We start from the raw sequence: 18,761 nt of genomic DNA on the forward strand, positions 1-18,761 counted from the left end.
TAACGTGACTTGATGGCACATAATCAAATCCTATTACAAAAATAAGAATAACCTATCAACATACCAAGAAATAGAAGAATGATATTTAACATTTTTTTAAAACTAAAAGATTTAAAGTAATTCAGAGTTGCTTTGGGAGTTGCTCAGTGGTTAAAGACAATGAGTTTGTCAGCTGGAAAGCTGACAGTCCAGGTTCGAGACCTGAGTGCCACGTGACGGGATGAGCTCCTGTCCACCTAGAAATTTGAAAGCATGTAAATGCAAGTGGGTAGATAGGTACCCCTTCGATGAGAAGGTAACAACGTTCTGTGCACCTCAACATATGCTCATGCTGGCCTCATTACCAAGGACAATGTCTTCCGACAATGTTGTCTCCCTCGACTAAGAAACAGAAATGAGCACTACCCCCTAGAGTTGGACACAACCGGAAATAGGAAACCTTTACCTTTAGAGTTGCTTCAAGCCATATATTGGTCTCATGTTTGAATGCACTGTAGCCATACTGAATAGTTTTCATGAATTCAAAAACTGACTCAGTGTAATTTAATTTCTAAACTGGCTCCTCCCTGTAATACACTCTGTAAGAATACCATGAATGGAGAGGGTAGTATCATAAATTAAAATAGCAGCAGAAAATATGTTTCAAATCATAAACTTAAACTATGTTGCATGCATTGTTAATTTCTTATCCTAAACACTATTGATTTGACTCACTGTGTCAAAGAGGAATCCATTTTACAATAAGCTACTATTACAATAGTAGCTTATTGTTTCATTTCATGGTTTTCATATGCTGTTTTTAAAAACATGTTTCAGACCATACAAGGATTATTATTCATTTACTAGGTTGAGAAATAACTACAGCAATGTTTAGGCAAGAACTTCAAACAAACCTTCTGGCATCTGACATAAATCAGCATTATTAGGAAAAAACCTGAAATACCACCTACTTTTCTTCTAAATATTGGTTGTGAATAAAATTTACATTAGAAGGAAGCTGGGACGATCTTTCTGAAAAAGAATAATCAAATGTAAGCATTTATCTCTTAACAAAATTTTATTACAATGATGATAGTTTTTTTTAGCATTTTACTACTAAAATAAAAAGAAAAGTAATGGTATAAAAATGTGACCCTTGCTCTATAGCTTTAATCAATTTATTTAGTCAATGTATCTTCTGCTATTCTCTCTGCAAGCTAACTCACTTATGGTACATGTGTGTCTGAACAACTCACCTGTTACTGAGCACAGATGTCATGTGATAGCCAAGGAGGGACTGGAAACTTCAATTTTTACTAAACTAAAGGTTTGAGGTTACAGGACATAGCCTAGAGTCACGTAAGCTTCCAAATTCCAGTGGGACATACTGAACTCTGAAACTGTCAAACAGTATATTATTTTTGGAGAAAAAAGATTGTAAGAGTGATCTTCACATTTTTAACTTATCCCAAAGGTCTGACTTCTTGCCCTTTCTCCCATGAGGTTTTGAAAAAGTTAGCAATAGCAGTATTTTACAAAACATACAAGAAAGAAAATTGGAGATGTAGACATTACATCAAATTAACAAGAGAAAAAATGTTTTTGTGATTTCTTTTGTTTCTTTATTTGTGATTAATAAGGATTGTACTTTTTAAATCTTACCAATACCAAGTTTTTCTTTTCTTTGGTCTCTTCCATATCTATGCTGGAGGTCAATTTTGGAGGGTCTAGGATAGTAAACTAGCAATTTCTCAGGCTATAATATAATATATACCTCCTAATATTTACTCATATATATTTTTATATACTATATAATCTTTTTGTATGATGCCTACATATATTGTTGTGACAAAATAAATAAAAATAAAAAAATAAATAACACAGTCTATATAATATTGACTAATTATATTGATAATTAAACAGCAATGAGAAAAAAAGAAGTATATTATCAACTCCTATTTGTGTTAGGGTTAGGGTTTTATTTTTCAGCGTTGTACATTCATGAAATAGCTGAATAGTTCTGAAACCAAGAGACTAGTTAACATAGCATGTCATTCATTAATCAACATATAATTTTTGTATTTGTACAAATGGAAAATCCTTCTTCAGTTAAAAAAGACAATTTATAGTTGTGCAAGCTGATGAAATGAGAAACTGGGCTTATATGTTTCTATTCACTTTAAGTTACTCTCATTTTTAATGAGCCAATCAAAATTAACACTCAATTTTTATTGAATGCTTTTCTTGGCATTTCCTTAAGTGCTGTGCCAAAGTTGAATTGAAATGTGTGGAATAAGTATGAGAAAGTATACAGTTTTATGAAGATAGATGTTTCTTCAAAATGCATTTTATAAGAAGTCTGTGGAGATTCTCAGTCATCCAGGCCATGGTTGTCCCAATATAAGAACATTATGGATAATGAAGTCTTGAATAAATTCTGTGTGCCTTTAATTTTGAAGACAGCGTAAGCCTATAGCCGAGTTTTATTCGGAAGCCAAAGATGGTTTGACCAAACCAGGCACAACTTTCAGGCTTTCCTCGGCGTCTACCGCTGACTTCTTGAAACAGCTTTTTCCCCCTGCGTCTGCCGCTTTACTGGAACTGCTTTAACACGGACCGTGTTGCCGCGGGGGTGCTGTTGGGAAACGGACCAGTTTGGAAGCGAAGTGAGTAGAGAGAGAGAGAGAGAGAGGCGCATCTATGGCCGGTGCGAGCGCCGCTTCTACTGCCCCCAAGTCCGCCGACCCTCGCCGCCTGAATGTCAACGTGGGCGTCCTGGGCCATATCGACAGCGGCAAGACCGCCTTGGCCCGGGCTCTCAGCACCATCGGCTCCACGGCCGCTTTCGACCGGGCGCCGCAGAGCCGAGCTCGGGGCATCACCCTGGACCTGGGCTTCTCTTGCCTTTGCACCGAGCTGCCTCCGCACCTGGGTCCCGAGCCTGGGCTGCTCCAGCTGACCCTGGTGGACTGCCCGGGACACGCCTCCCTTATCCGTACCATTATCGGAGGTAAGGAATGGAGGCCGGCGAAATGGTTCACAGTCGGGTCAGGTTTTAGCCCCCGTTTCTTCTGCTTGGACTCCCAATTGCCATCTACTCTCGCCGGGAGACTGCAGGCCTTATCACGCCTCCCGGAAGAACGAATAAAAACGTCTAACCGCCAGCGTGATGGCAGTGGTCGAATTGCTGCATTAGGCATAGGAGACCTTTAGTCCACCTTCAGCCATAGGATTCGTTTGGGCAAAATCCCCACCCCCACTCAGGCCAGGGAAGATGTTGTGGGGAGCAGTAGGTCCTTAGATTTAAGTCCATGCAAAACTTATTAAATAGTCTCCAGGAGCTGTTATTGCTGTATAGAGAGTTCTTGCTCACATGCTGAATTCTTTAGTGCCCAAAGTAGGGTCCAGTAGTTCCTACTGTGCTTTCCAAAGAGAAGATGTCAACAAATTCTTGGAAAGGAGGGTCAATTATTTTTACAAGAATCAAAGATGTTCTGACTTTAGGTGTTTTTCCTGGACATCTCAAGGGTGATTTGATCCAATAAGCCCAGCCCCTAGTTGCGTAAAACAGAGAGCAAGCGAAAGAGAAGTGGTGGCAACAGGTTTTTAATGGTTATTCAGAATAGAATAGAATAGAATAGAATAGAATTAGAATTAGAATTAGAATTAGAATTAGAATTAGAATTAGAATTCAAGTCTTCATTGGCCAAGTATGATTGGACACACAAGGAATTTGTCTTGGTGCATATGGTCTCAGTGTATATAAAAAAAAGATACATTTGTCAAGAATCCTAAGATTCAACACTTAATCATAGACATAGGGTACAAATAAGCAATCAAATCATATTAGGAAACAGTCAATATAAATTTTAAGGTTATCAGCAACAAGGTTACAGACATACAGTCAAAAGTGGGAGGAGATGGGTGAAGGGAACAATGGGAAGATTAATAGTAGTGCAGACTTAGTAAATAGCTTGACAATGTTGAGGGAATTATTTGTTTAGCAGAGTGATGGCGTTCAAGAAAAAACTGTTCTTGTGTCTAGTTGTTCTGGTGTGCAGTGCTCTATAGTGTCGTTTTGAGGGTAGGAGCACACCACTCTTTTTCATTCACTTGATAATATTTTTTCTCTGGCATGTGTAGCATTGCGATATGGGCCCTGTGCACAAATCTTGCTGTTGGTGGATGACAAAGTGTGGGTGATATAAGTGTGAAAGAGCTTAAATCCCCAGAAGATTCTCCTGAGATTGTGATGATGGTCCTATATTAGTGAACCATCCCAGCAGGGACTCCAGTTTGACTAAGCAGCATTGCTTTTGTAGGAAAAAGACTTCAATCCCAAGTGTGTTTATTTAGAAGTATAACTTTAATAGAAGATAACTTTAATAGAAACTACTCCATGTAAAATCTTATTAAATATTACTGTCTTGAATTTAGAAACAACTAGAGCAGGGCTACAGTCTATCATTTTGCATATGGGCAATCTGTGAGTCACATGTAATCTCCCATCTGAAGTATTTTCCTGCAACCACTAGTGCCAAGGAAGGTGGGCAGGATCTATCATATCTTCTTCCCCATGAATTGCATGGGGAATTTCAAAGTGAAAGGTGCTAAGGCAGTCTATCTGCAACATACATCCTGTTTTCTGGAGGCCCAAATCCATCAGCAGCTGTTTGTTTTTTCCAGGTTGAAAAGTGTTGAGATCAGTTCACAATGTATCATCCTGCTGCAACATGAAAGGATTGGTGGATTAGTATAGTAATCCCACTTTGGCATTACAAAAAGAGGAGGATTTTTAAAAAATTTTTTATTTACATTTATATCCCGCCCTTCTTCGAAGACTCAGGGCGGCTTACAGTGTATAAGGCAATAGTCTCATTCTATTTGTATATTTACAAAGTCAACTTATTGCCCCCCCCAACAATCTGGGTCCTCATTTTACCTACTTTATGAGCATGCTCTTTGTAGAATATGCCTAACTCCCTTCCAAAGGTATAAATAGGAAACAGGTGACCAAAATATTACGGATTTTTCCTTCACTATTTTTCTCAAATGTTGTTTTATATTACAATGTAATTCCCTCTATCTCCTGTTTTCATGCTTTTGTTTTGAATTCCCTTTTAAAATTTTAAAATTTTGTGATACTGCCCTGAATCATTTTTGGAATAAATAGGATAAATATAAATTTAAAAATATCTGGAATGACAGGCCAATAAGAATGTGCTCACTACCACAAATTGGATCTGAATTACTGAGAGTCTGCTGCAATAAGCATTGATCTCTAACCTTGTGTTATTGATTGAGAGATAAGTACTACTTGTCTTTTGATAATAGAACATCTTATGTTGGTAGATTCCTTCTCTTACTCTTTGTCATTGTATTAAGGTTATTTTATTCTGACTGGCTGAGAATTTTTTTATTATTGTTTTATCTATTTCCATATTTACTTATTTTCATGTTTCTGCCATATATTGATTGTGTGATTATCTATTAGTTCATTTATTTTTAACCATTATTTAAAGAAATACTGGAAAAATGGACACAAATCTTTAAATAAATACACATCTTTCAAACACACAATCACATGTATTACTGTTCTGTGAACAAAGTGAATGGAGATTCCAATATGTAGACTTTAAATGTTTCTTTTCACATTTCTGATAATTGTTATGTTGCAGCCTCTTCCTGATTCTGACTTCCTGAAAATTCAGGTAGCTTGTAGCATTTGAAATTAACTTCAGTAAACCAAGCATCTAAAAGACAGTAAGTGGAGCACTTTTAAATTCATGGTGTAAAGCAGCTTTTTATAATAGGTTACTAAAAATATTTAATAATTCTAAAGTTGGAAACTGTATTTTCAATTTCTGGATTTTGGAAAATGCTAAGATAATATGGAGAACATTCAGGAAGCAGACTTACTTTTTATATTTCCTAATTGAAATATTTCATTAAAAGTCGAGAGAAAGAATTAAATTAATTTTTTCCAGGATTTTGCCTTGATTACAGAACTTTTTTTAAAGGAAGAATATATGAATGTTTCCATCATAAGTAATATGTTGACACTTTAGTTGTGATATGATTGTTGGTCAAATATTAAAGAAGGATTTTAAAAATCTGCTTTGAGTACTTGAAAACTGCTTTGAGAAAGGCAGGGTACAAGTGAAAGAAATATTAATAAATAATTATATTCCTTTTATATCAGATTCAGAATGTTCTCTATTTATCAGACCAATCTATAGGCAGTCCCCAGATTAAGAATGAGATGTTACTCAATCTAAGTAAAATTTTTATGTAACTCAGAACAGGTTATTTAGTCAAATGTCTGTATTGAGTTCCAATTTGTTTAACAGATATTTCTTCAGTATAAAAAAAAGTATACTGAAAAATCGAGATCAACAACACTTTCAGACTATAATCTAGCTGTACATTTGAAGGTAGTTCTTGTAATATCAAACTGGAATTGCAAAAATTCTAGAAAGAAAGAACATGGATATAGAGACCTCTGATAATTTTATAAAAAGAGCCTGTCTGTATTTTATGGAAATCTGAAGGTCTATGACTGCTTGTCTTAAAACTGCTTCAGTTAAAATTTAATCTCATGGTTGGTCCCAACTGAATTAAATTCACATAATTCATCCCTCACTGTCCTAAATCTGACTCAAAACAACAAGTAGTGTTCTTCCTTTGGGCGATGAACCTCTGAAGCTGCACAGTGCTTTCATGAACTGCTGAAAACCATTGAAAATAGGCTGTATATTAAAAATGCACACATTGTTTCATGACACCCATGAAAGCATTGAGTGGCTTCAGCAGTTCATCGGCTTAAGGAAGGAGATGCCATCTGCCATTTTGAGTTGGAACATGTTGCTGGTCAGCTGTCTGCCATTTTAAGTAATAGATAGCCTGCTTGTAATATGCATTGTCCATAAATTCTGACATTCTTAACCTCGAGAATACCTGTATGTTGAGGAAACCTTTTTAATTTATATTTCTTGATATATGGATCACTGTTACTTCACTGTTGGAAAATCTATTTAAATATTACTGTTTTTAATTTTTAAGTTAGTGGAGTTACACTTTTAGCTCTTATCATGATATCTAGATTGTTGTTACACCCATAGAACTAAAGATTTTTGGACTAAATTGATTTTTGCACATGTTTCTAATAATATTTTCATATTTAAGACCCAGACTTGTTTAAGATAGTAGCTTCTTTGTTTATACATGTGATTAAAAGCTCCAGTTTTCAAAATCATGTTGTCTCTAGATACCATTACTCCATTATGCTGGGCAGTACTTGACCTTGCAGATAACTTCAAGATACCAGAAAGATACTTCCTTAGGGATAAAACTTTAGCTTTAAATAAATGCAGAATATTTGGGCTGAACACAATTGAAGAGAAATGGAAGGTGGAAGTCATATTTCATTCTCCATGCTTGCATTTTTCTTAGAGACTTTGCCCTTGAAACAAAGCATATCATGTATTAAATCAAAATAATTTTTTACTTATATGCTGGAATAGAGAATGCTACAGATAGATTCCATTCCTGACATTTTGAAGAAGTTGGGTGGTAAGATTAAGTTTATAGTCAAGTTTGAATTACATGTTAAATTTAGCCTCCACTTCTGTTCCCATTACATTTCTATCCCAGGGTTTTTATTTTGTTTTTTGAGATGCACTTCAGAATGGCCAGTGCTAAAATATGTTATTCAAGGACAGCTGTCAAGGTAAGGCTTTTTAGTCAGTCCGGTTTTCAGAATTATTTTATAAATGCCTGCAAAATGTCTATATTTTCAATTAACCCTGAGTGGTTTTTGCTAGAGTTCATTGATAGGGAAAGCCTGCTGAGAGGTTATACAAGTTAATCTTTCAGAAGAAATTCAATCCCCTATTTTACTTTAAGACCACTCTGTGTAGCAAAGTAGTTTAACAAGTAGCAGATTTTTTACTTGCTGATAGTTAATTTCATGCCCTACAAAGGGTCAGCACACTAATATAGAAGAACATGATTACTTCACCTTAGACTCCCCCCTCTGCCCCCCACACACAGAGCACTAGCTGCTGAACTGTTTGTTTTAAGCTAACTGTTTTTAAGATGCTGTTTATCTAGCTGACTTTGAGCAAACTTTTATAAGTCCGTTCTGTTATGTCTCTCCAATTTGTTTTTATGGAAGTAAAAAAAAAAGCGAATTCTTAACAATATTCTATTCAAAATCTGGCTTGACACAGATTGTCTGAACTCAGGGGAGGATCATAGACAAACGTGTAGTTTTGTAATTCCTTAAACTTGTCTGTACCTTTGACCTTTTTACTCTTGACCGTAGCTTCGTTGTCACCATTTGTCCCTGCAGTTCTTTTCAAAGGCTGTTGCCTGCAAATGTCTGTTTCTACTTTGTTGCTATGTTCTTTTAAGGAAGGGTATTAATTTATACCTGCTATACTGAAAGGGCCAAGACTTTTGAACTCTTGCAAGGAGTTGGGGGAAGGAAGTGGGTACTGACTATAACAACAGTGAGCTTTGCTGTTTATATTACTGAAATGAGCATCTTGGAAGGACGAAGAATTAAAATTGATGAAAAAATTGAATTTAAGATTACTATGGAAGATTTCCCCCCTCTTCAGTGATTGTTATGTGTTAACTCTGTCATTGTTTTTTAAAATTTATTGTTGGCTTACATCTCAAGCATTTTAATTTCATATTTCCTGATTGGTAGTGAAAGAGTGAGAAATTTTCCTACTATAAACATCATGATGAAAAAAGAGTGTCGTCTAATTTTTTTTAGCCTTCACTAGATTTTTACACTATTAAGAATTTCTTACATGCTAGTACAATCATTCACCCCAAAATATTTTTTAGAAAAAGATACTTTCTTCAGGAAATTATTTTTAAAAATAATCTATTATCTCTATAATATTTTGCAGTGATTTGAAATGAGCTCATATGGTTTTTATTATATAGCCATGTATATGTAGAACCTGAGATGCTGTTTGCCTCATGATCATTGTTATGCAGAATGTGTGATATTCAGAGAATTTGTGGTGGTCATATTCTTAATACATTACCCATCTTTTGCTTTTCCCCTGCATGTGCACTTTTTCTGGGTTGCTTTGTTTCTAACTCAGTCTTTGTGACATTAAACTGGAAAACAAAATTGGATAGCCAGCAGGAAGAAAGTAGCCGGCAAGAGCAAGGTAAAACATCTTTTCTATTTCTCCACATGATGAAAATTGGAACCTCCAGTTCAGTCCTTTTTGTAATGAAGGACTTTGACCTTCCAAGAAAATAAACTTAGAGCCCAGTTGGATTTAATCTTCAGAGTAAACATTTTAGGTTAGCTCTGTGTTGCAATCTCAAGCAAGTGACTTTTGAGTAAAACTGGTTATACATTCTGTCTGTCTCCACTCAGCTGTTGAGACTTACTGTAAGCAGTCAGTCCTTAGGTTGTGTTTCCCAGTTAATCACTCTTCTATTGGATCAGAAACTTTTATGAAGTATTTTATTGCTTTTAATTTGTAAAGCTATTTCCCTCCTTTAACATTTATCTTTAAAAATTTGACAAGATCCTCTGCTGGAAATACTAGTGCACAAGAGGGCAGTGTTTGCTTGCAAAGTAAGATCTTTATGATAAACACATGTAGTGAGAGATCACTGAATTTGAATTAGGACAAAATAAAATGTAGAATCTGGATAACCTGGAGTTCAGTCATGAATTTCTATTTTTCTTTTCAATGATTTTTAAAATTACCTTATTTGATTAAATGAAAAAGTGTGTCAACACTTCATCTGACTAATTTTCTTTCATTTTAGGCTTGTCTGAAATATATATCTTTCTTTTTCCTAGAAAAAAAAACTCTTAAAAAGTTTGATTAAAATATATATAATTAATCTTTTACATTATGTTAACAGCTATTCATTTAGAAAAACAAAAACAAAAACTATGCATTTATAAAAAATAAAAAGTACAGAAAAATACTGTTCTTTTATGTTGTTTTATCTATCTATCTATCTGTCTGTCTGTCTGTCTGTCTATTTATCTTTCTATCTATCTACACATACACACCACACACACACATACATACATACGCCTTCAAATAAGTTAGACACAAAGAACAGAAGCTAGAACAGTGTTATGTATAAAAATGAGTAAGAGTTCTAATGGCCTAAAACTAAGCTAATATGGTTTTTAAGCACATTTTCTGTTTGATTTTGATGGCCACTGTAATACCAATATTTCATATTTTCCTGTGTTAGATTGTACTTTTCTAGGATAAATCAGTGCTTTAAGAGGAACCTTAAAAACTATAACCAAGAGTGAAATTCAACCTGTTCATGGATATGAATAGAAACATTGAATAGCTTATATTTCTGAAAGTGTTAGTCTAATCTGTGTTAGTCTGTTACACAGATTAGTCTGAAAGTGTTAGTCTGTTACATCAGGGTAATTTACCTTTCTTCAGCAGTTGAGGAACAACTGACAATAGGGAGTTAGCTGAGATCTTAAATGTAATAGAAATCCACTGGAAGCTAGTTGCTAAAAAGGGGGGAAATGTTCATCAATTGACATTTAATAATAGTATTATTCCATTCTGCTTTCGTAAGATCTCATATGTTGTGTGCTTTACCAAATTCTGGGCATTGTATTTTGTAGAAAGATTATGGCAAAATGGAAAGTATAGATAGGAGAGTAACGAAAATGATGAGAGGCCTGCAAATCATAACTTATGAACATGTGTTTAAGCTGGGGAAGGCTCATATTAAATGCAATATGATAATCTTATCATGGCAGTGATTGTTTTCTATTGTTCCAGTATAAATTTATGACAACTTCCAGACAATTTAAACCTCACTTCTCATTGAATATCACCAGCTTGGCTAATGACAAGCCATAATGACAGCTGTAATTCAAAATATTTAGTGAACATCAAATTGGAACCATTACTGATTCCACTGGTTCAATTAGAAGGAAGAATTTTTATTAAATATTGAGAACATCCTAATGATAATCTGCAATGCAAGTAATTTCAAATATGCTTCCATTGACAAGGGTTAGTGAATTTAGAATCAGCTTTTCTTTTTGTGATGCAGTTTTCATTCTCAGTTGAATACTTGTTCAAAACTTTAATTGTTGCATGGAGTTTGCACAATAAAAAAACCAATTAATTTAGTGCCATCCTGCCAACTGCATGGCAACATCCTTAATGGGCTGTTTGATTATTTTACATAGTGCTGAGTAAGTTCAGTCTCTCCTCCCTGGGATGGGGGTGGTGGTGGCTTGAGACTTCATAATCATCTTGGCAACCACGGGCTTGTCCTAGGTCATCACTGGTTCAATTCACATGATTGGCAGTTTTAGATCTGGTGTTTAATTCAGAACAGATGTGTCACAATCTGCTTCAAGGAAATTTTTCTATTAATCCATTGTAATCAACAAATCACTTCTTTGTGATGGAGTTAACTGAAGCTACCAACATCTGCAAGGAGGAGGACCCATTAAGATGGTGTGCCACAAATATCTGATGGATTTAAAATTAATTCTGATGGCATTCATGTAGTTTTCCAGAGATCTGAAGGGTGATTCTGTTACGTGTCCTTTAGCTTCTGGAATACAGACAACTAGGGTGCTCAACAGATTAATCCTCAAGCAGTCTCTTTTAACTCACTGATCCTCTGCAGTCCCTTGATTTATTGAAAGGTTCTGTGATATGAAGCGGCTTGAATAGGAAGTGAATGTGACTAGACACAAATAAGAATCCAGATTTGAGCCTATTCTCTGGGAATAAGGAAGGCAATGTGAAATTATTCACCTTTGTTGCATGTGTGGATAGAAGTGTTGGGCACAGATGCGCTTGGATATTTTCCCTCTAATCTTTATCCTATGAAGGACTTGGTTATGAGTATTCTTTATAGCAGCTCCCCTCCATTTGTAATGGTATGTGGAAAAAACCTTGGGAGACAGAGTGAAGGAATGGTGTCTAGGGAATGGTCAGATAAAAGGGGGTATATCAGCAGCTGGATAGTGGGCAAAGCACTGCTCTGAAGGGACCCTCCCTAATTTGTCAGAGTGAAAAGGGAGATTTGTACTTTGACACTTGCAAGGTTCTGTTAATGCAGCCTTACGATAAAGTAGAATTAGCTCTTAGAATTAAACAGAATTAGTGTTTCCTGTCTAGTCTACCTGATAAGGACGGCATCAATCTTGCATGTCTCATACTCCATTCCAAAGAGAAGGATTTCACTAATGGCCTTATTTCCCTTTCAGCTAACCAACATTGGCATCCAAAAAACAAGAAGGAGAGGTAGCAACCATTCTGAAGGGAAAGGAGAGAGTGCTCCCCTCCCTGTGCACTGTTCATGTTTGCAAAGACCTGAACAGTATGACAATTAGAAGCCACTCCCCCCATCTCAGAGTGGTCAGAAAAGTATGTATTGTTTCAAATCTGGAGTTGAGAATTTCCTAATCAGAATGAAAGAAGGAAATGAACATTTAACAGCTTTCTAGACAAGATAGGGCAAGTTTGAATATACAAACTTGGTTAACTATGGAGCTGTTTTTTCCAGTGTCATGAATGACATATTTTCAGGAATTTTAGCCAAGTATGTGATAGTGTATTTAGATGACATGTTAATTTATTCCGAATAACAATCCTTTCATGTCATATGTGTATTACAAAAATTATGGGACAACAAACTCTTTGCCAAACTGGGAAAACATGCATTTGATCTGCTTCAGTTAGACTACAGAATCCCCATAGAAGGCATACAGATGGATGCAGCAAAGGTAGACGCTATTCCATCATGGAACAAACATACACACATAAGTAACAAGTAACAACAACAGAGTTGGAAGGGACCTTGGAGGCCTTCTAGTCCAACCCCCTGCCCAGGCAGGAAACCCTACATCATCTCAGACAGATGGTTATCCAACATTTTCTTAAAAATTTCCAGTGTTGGAGCATTCACAACTTCTGCAGGCAAGTCATTCCACTTATTAATTGTTCTAACTGTCAGGAAATTTCTCCTCAGTTCTAAGTTGCTTCTTTCCTTGATGAGGTACAGCACTTTCTGTGCTTTTACAGGAAATTTATCTCTAGTAATTCCTAAGAATAAGTTGGTAACTCTCCTGTTTGACCCAAGAGCAAGTGGCATTTCAAATGTTAATTTGCCCTGTGAACTTAGGGGGAGGGAGTAATGAGCCTGAAGGGGAGGCTTGTTCATTTTATTAAATTTATATGCTATCCATCTCACTGATAAGGCGATTCTGACCGGCTTACAAAATATAAAAAGATAAATAGAAAAACAACTAAATTTTAAGAACTATGTAAAAAATTAGAACCAAGGAGATGGATCACATAGGAATGAGATCTATTTACCTCAACAACTACCTCCAGCAGTGAACGCCTCCCCTTGGAGCCCCAAGTCAACTGGAAAAACCAAGTTTTAATACCTTAAGGCCAAAAGGATACGAACAGTTCTCACCTACAGTGGTAGAGTGTTTCACAGGGCTGTGAACACAGTAGACAAGGCTCTTCTCTTTGATCGCCTGTTGGAATTCCTTAGCAGATGGGATCCTCAGCAGGCCCCTTCTGCTGGAGTGAGTGGGGCAGGCTAGTCCCATTGGGGTGAGATGACTCCTCAGATATCTTAGTAAAGGTGTATGGAAAAGATCTTGGGAGATGGGCTGAAAGATGCTGCCTAGTGAATGGTCAGGTAAGAGAAAGCATAGTCTATAGCTGGATAGTGGGTGGAACAAGAGGCTCAGAAGGGACCCTCTGTAGTTTGGCTGTAGGTTATAAAGGGGAACATGGGAGGGATTTGTACTTTCAGACTTGCAATTCCTTTAATGTAACCTTAAATAAAGTAGAACTATCTGTTCATGTTTCTTATCTGCTCTACCTGGTAATGCTGAAACCTTTGGAATAGCTTGCCCTTGAGGTAATAATAGCCCGTAGCTTTGTGGGCTTCTGGGGACAGCTGAAAACTAGGCTCTTCCAGAAGGGCTCCAGGGATTAATTATACCAGTGGTGCCTCATTTAATAAATACAATAAATTCAACTTACTACTTTTAACTTTAATTAAATCCAAACTTAATTGGATGACTGATTTAATTAGTATTATATCAAGTGGCATTTTATTTATATGTAAATTCTGGAAGCTGCCTAGAGTCCTTTTGGTTTCAGGTGATACATAAATCTCATAAATAAATAAACAAAATGATGAGTGTGAGTGTATGTATCCAGAGTAGCCCCATGGCGAGATGGGTGGCAAATAAATTTAAATAAATAACAAATAAATAAAATATATAAATGATAAGTTGAAAAAAAACTTCTGAGTGACACTGACTTTCTGCATTGTGATATTAGTTTTACCTGCTTAGGCTTTTCCTAAGCGTACATCACCGTTTGTGCAATGTTGTATGAACCAGAAGCAGAAAAACCTGGCCTTAAGTCCACCTTTGCCCATAAAGTTTCACGGGTTGACTTTGGGCCAGTCACTCCCCCTTATTTGTTTAATTGCTCAATTTGTAAGCCACCTCAATTGTCTGAACAACTCTAGGTGATTAGAAAATATTGAAACAATAACAAATAGAAAACTGTAATAAATAAACAAAAATAATATAAATCAATGTATTGGGTAAGGAAATTCCAAGAATCAAGGAATAAAAAATGCAGTATCAGTGCAAAGTCACAAGACAGGGCCTGGTGAAAAATATTTTTAATGTCTTTCTTAAATGATAAATAACAGCACTGAAAGTAATTGAGTGGTACATCTATTATATAGATAAATCAGAGATTTTTAAACTTTCCTCATTCACAGTGCCCTTAGTGCTTCAGTAAATTTTTCACAATGCTCCTAGGCCAAAGCAATATTTAACTGTATACTCAAACAATGTGCTGAGGCACCCCAGGCTGTCACAGGGATGCCAAGGAATATTTAACTATTTAACAAAACACTAACAGTTTATTAAATAGTAAAATATCCTGCAGCACTCGTTTTGAGCTCACTTCATAGTTGTGGGAACTGGGAAGATAAATATTATTAATGAATAATGATTCCAACTTATTTACTATATTTTGGATATAAATAGTAAATAATAGAGAAAATAGGGAAGGGAAAAGTAATCTATCTAATTGGTTATTATTATTATTATTATTTATTAGATTTCTATACCGCCCTTCTCCCAAAGGACTCAAGGTGGTGTACAACCAAAATAAAAACAAACAATTCAATATACAATTAAAACAAGAGTTAAAAATCTTATTACACAATTGGCCTAAAACTTTAAAAAACGTTTAAAATTCTAAAAACCCATTAAAATTCATAATATAAATTTAAAAACCAACAAAATTTAAGCCAGCCCCGCGCGAATAAATAAATGTGTTTTCAGTTTGCGGCGGAAGGTCCGAAGGTCAGATATTTGGCGCAAACCAGGGGGAAGTTCGTTCCAGAGGGTAGGAGCTCCCACAGAGAAGGATCTTCCCCTGGGGGCCGCCAGCCGACATTGTTTGGCGGACGGCACCCTGAGAAGTCCCTCTCTGTGTGAGCGTACGGGTCGGTGGGAGGCATGAGGTAACAGTAGGCGGTCCCGTAAGTACCCAGGCCCTAAGCCATGGAGTGCTTTAAAGGTAGTAACCAGAACCTTGAAGTGCACCCGAAAGACCACAGGCAGCCAGTGCAGTCTGCGCAGGAGTGGTGTTACATGGGAGCTACGTGGAGCTCCCTCTATCACCCACGCAGCTGCATTCTGGACTAGCTGAAGCCTCCGGGTGCACCTCAAGGGGAGCCCCATGTAGAGAGCATTACAATAATCCAAGCGAGAGGTAACGAGAGCATGAGTGACTGTGCACAAGGCATCCCGATCAAGGAAGGGGCGCAACTGGCAAACCAGGCGAGCCTGGTGAAAGGCCCTCCTGGAGACGGCCATCAGATGATCTTCAAACGACAGCCGTTCATCCAGGAGAACACCCAAGTTGCGCACCCTTTCCTTTGGGGCCAATAACTCACCACCAACAGTCAGCCGCGGCTGCAGCTGACTGAATCGGGGTGCCGGCATCCACAGCCACTCCGTCTTGGAGGGATTGAGCTTGAGCCTGTTCCTCCCCATCCAGACCAGTACGGCTTCCAAACACCGGGACAGCACTTCAACAGCTTCGTTGGGGTGGCCCAGGGTGGAAAAGTACAGCTGAGTGTCATCAGCGTACAGCTGAGTGTCATCAGCGTACAGCTGATATCTCACCCCAAAGCCACTGATGATCTCACCCAGTGGCTTCATATAGATGTTGAACAGGAGGGGCGAGAGAATCGACCCCTGCGGCACCCCACAAGTGAGGCGTCTCGCAGCCGACCTCTGCCCCCCTGTCAACACCGTCTGCGACCGGTCGGAGAGATAGGAGGAGAACCACCGATAAACGGTGCGTCCCACTCCCAATCCCCCAATCAGCACAGTAAGATACCATGGTCGATGGTATCAAAAGCTGCTGAGAGATCTAATAGGACCAGTGCAGAGGAATAACCCCTGTCTCTGGCCCTCCAGAGATCATCCACCAACGCGACCAAAGCTGTCTCCGTGCTGTATCCGGGTCGGAAGCCGGACTGGAACGGGTCTAGATAGACAGCTTCATCCAGGTATTGGGGTAGCTGCCGCGCCACAGCACTCTCTACAACCTTTGCAACATTATGAATAATTACCCAAAATTGCTGGGTCCAGGGAGGGCTTCTTGAGGAGGGGTCTCACCACCGCCTCTTTCAAGGCAGCAGGGAAAACCCCTTTAACCAAAACCCCTTTTTGGTTAAATCCAAAATCAAAGTTTTATTTTTTTCTTACCATTTATAATGTATCCTTATGATTTATACTGATACTGATTGTTTCCTGATTGCTTAATTGTAGCCTATGACTATCATTAAGTGTATCATTAAGTGTTAAATTTGTACCCTATGACTATCTATCTATCTATTTTTTTCCACCTCAAGCACAAAGCCCAGAAGCAGTTTCTAAGTAGAAATAAAAGTATTTATATGTTTTTCTTTGATCAAAACGGTCAATTCAGCCATCTCTGCTAACTCCATCAATTTTTGCAGGCGTTCATATTTTGTGATCACTAGTGGGTTCCATCTTCCAGTAGGAGATCCATCTAGGGGGACCAAGAGGAAGGGCATTCTCTGTGGTGGCTCCCTCTTTGTGGAACATTATCCCTGTGGAGATAAACTGTGGAGATAAGAGTGCCACTTTGACACTCTTTTGCAATATCCTGAAGATACGGTTTTTCCAATGGGCATGGGCACCTCAGAGTGAGATGGAACCCATCAAGTGGCTCATTTGATATTGTTGCCAGGGGTGGTGGTGGAAAGTTACTGCCTTTTTTATTCTTGGATTGCTTTGAGTCATTGAGAGTTGGGCAGGCATACACATTTTCATAAACAAACAAACAAATAAATATATAAATACCCACTACCTTCTTATTCAATAGGATCTCAGGGTAGATTACAAAAATCCCAAATACCATTAGCTAAAGTAGAGCAAAACTATTAAAAAAAGCCATAATGATAATGCTAAGAATAGCCTAAAGACTGCAGAAATTTAAAAAGTAATGTATAGAACAGACCTGGGCATTTTGCAGCCTGTGGGTAACATTTGGCCTTTTTGCTGTCCCTGTTCAGCCTGTAGCAGCATTGGCAGTGGGAGAGGGAATTAGCAGAGAGAGGTGGGACAGCATCAGTGGGGTGTGGGGTTGCATTGACCGGGACTAGGGTGGCATCTGGCAAGGGGCGGGGCATCTGCGGCAGGGCGTGGGGCAGTATCTGTGGCAGGGGCAGGCCAAGGGCAATGGCCCTTCACTACAGTGCCAGTTTCTCACGAGGCCCCTTGGAAAAATTAATTGCCCATCCCTGGTGTAGAAGTGAAAAGAATGAAATCCAAAGTAGAGGTAAAAGACGTCTGGAAAAATGGAAAATGTGAAACAGCATGCCACAACCATGTTGTTAATTTGAAGCCTGGCATTTCGTATTGCAACCTGTCCTATATGAACGAAAAAAGTTTCCTTGGAGATCTTAGTATACTGGCAATTAGATATAGCAAAAACGTACTTCAGATATTCAGGTTCGATGGCTTTAGAATGAAATAACAATATAAATAGAGGCTGGATATAAACTGAGTTCAGTGATGTTTTAAAGAGAGATGCAATGTGATCTTAATACCCAATTATATATTTTTTATTGACCATCATTAATAATTATAAAGTATTACATAATAGTTTGCTAGCTGCATATATCATATGAGAAATATTTATGACTAGTTTCTGAAACAGCATTAAAAGACCTTTAAAAAATGCTTACAAATCCTTTGAGGTAACATGTGCAAGCAAAGATTTGCTTAATTTTCTGTAATTTCCCTCTTGCCTAATGCATAATGATTCTTGTATCAATTTTCTAGAGAAACTTTTTATTATATAGAGAAGATATACATCTTTGGAAATATATATTTAGTAATTTTGGATGGGGAAAATTAAATTTGGGTTGCAATGCAAGCATATTTGTCTCTGAAATCTATGAAATTATTACGTTTAACTTGGTGTTGGATTATAACCCATAATATTTAATTCTGATAAAATGCCTACAGCAATTAATCATACATATATTCTCTGTTCAGTTTCTCTAATTTCAGATAGATATAGGTGGCTTCCTACACAATAATTGATATTAAAAAGTTTGTGTGCAGTATTCTGTGAAGAATTTAATTGCCTTAGCATCCTAGTATCCTTAAATCACACATGCTGTAATATTTT

The 18,761-nt window shown here is 37.3% G+C and overlaps 1 protein-coding gene across 2 annotated transcripts in view; it reads left to right on the forward strand.

The window, feature by feature from the left end:
• The first annotated feature begins 2,457 nt into the window (after positions 1-2,457).
• EEFSEC (eukaryotic elongation factor, selenocysteine-tRNA specific) overlaps positions 2,458-18,761 on the forward strand; it is a 187,678-nt gene continuing 171,374 nt past the window's right edge. Inside the window, exon 1 of one of the 2 annotated variants that reach the window (XM_058170044.1) lies at positions 2,458-2,989. In XM_058170044.1, coding sequence (XP_058026027.1) covers positions 2,680-2,989 — 310 coding nt within the window. In that variant the 5' untranslated portion in view covers positions 2,458-2,679. The remainder of the gene's footprint in view (positions 2,990-18,761) is intronic. The other variant, XM_058170043.1, reaches the window with a different exon arrangement.

The sequence above is a fragment of the Ahaetulla prasina genome, chromosome 2 (assembly GCF_028640845.1).
Source record: "Ahaetulla prasina isolate Xishuangbanna chromosome 2, ASM2864084v1, whole genome shotgun sequence".
Taxonomy (NCBI): Eukaryota; Metazoa; Chordata; class Lepidosauria; order Squamata; family Colubridae; genus Ahaetulla; species Ahaetulla prasina.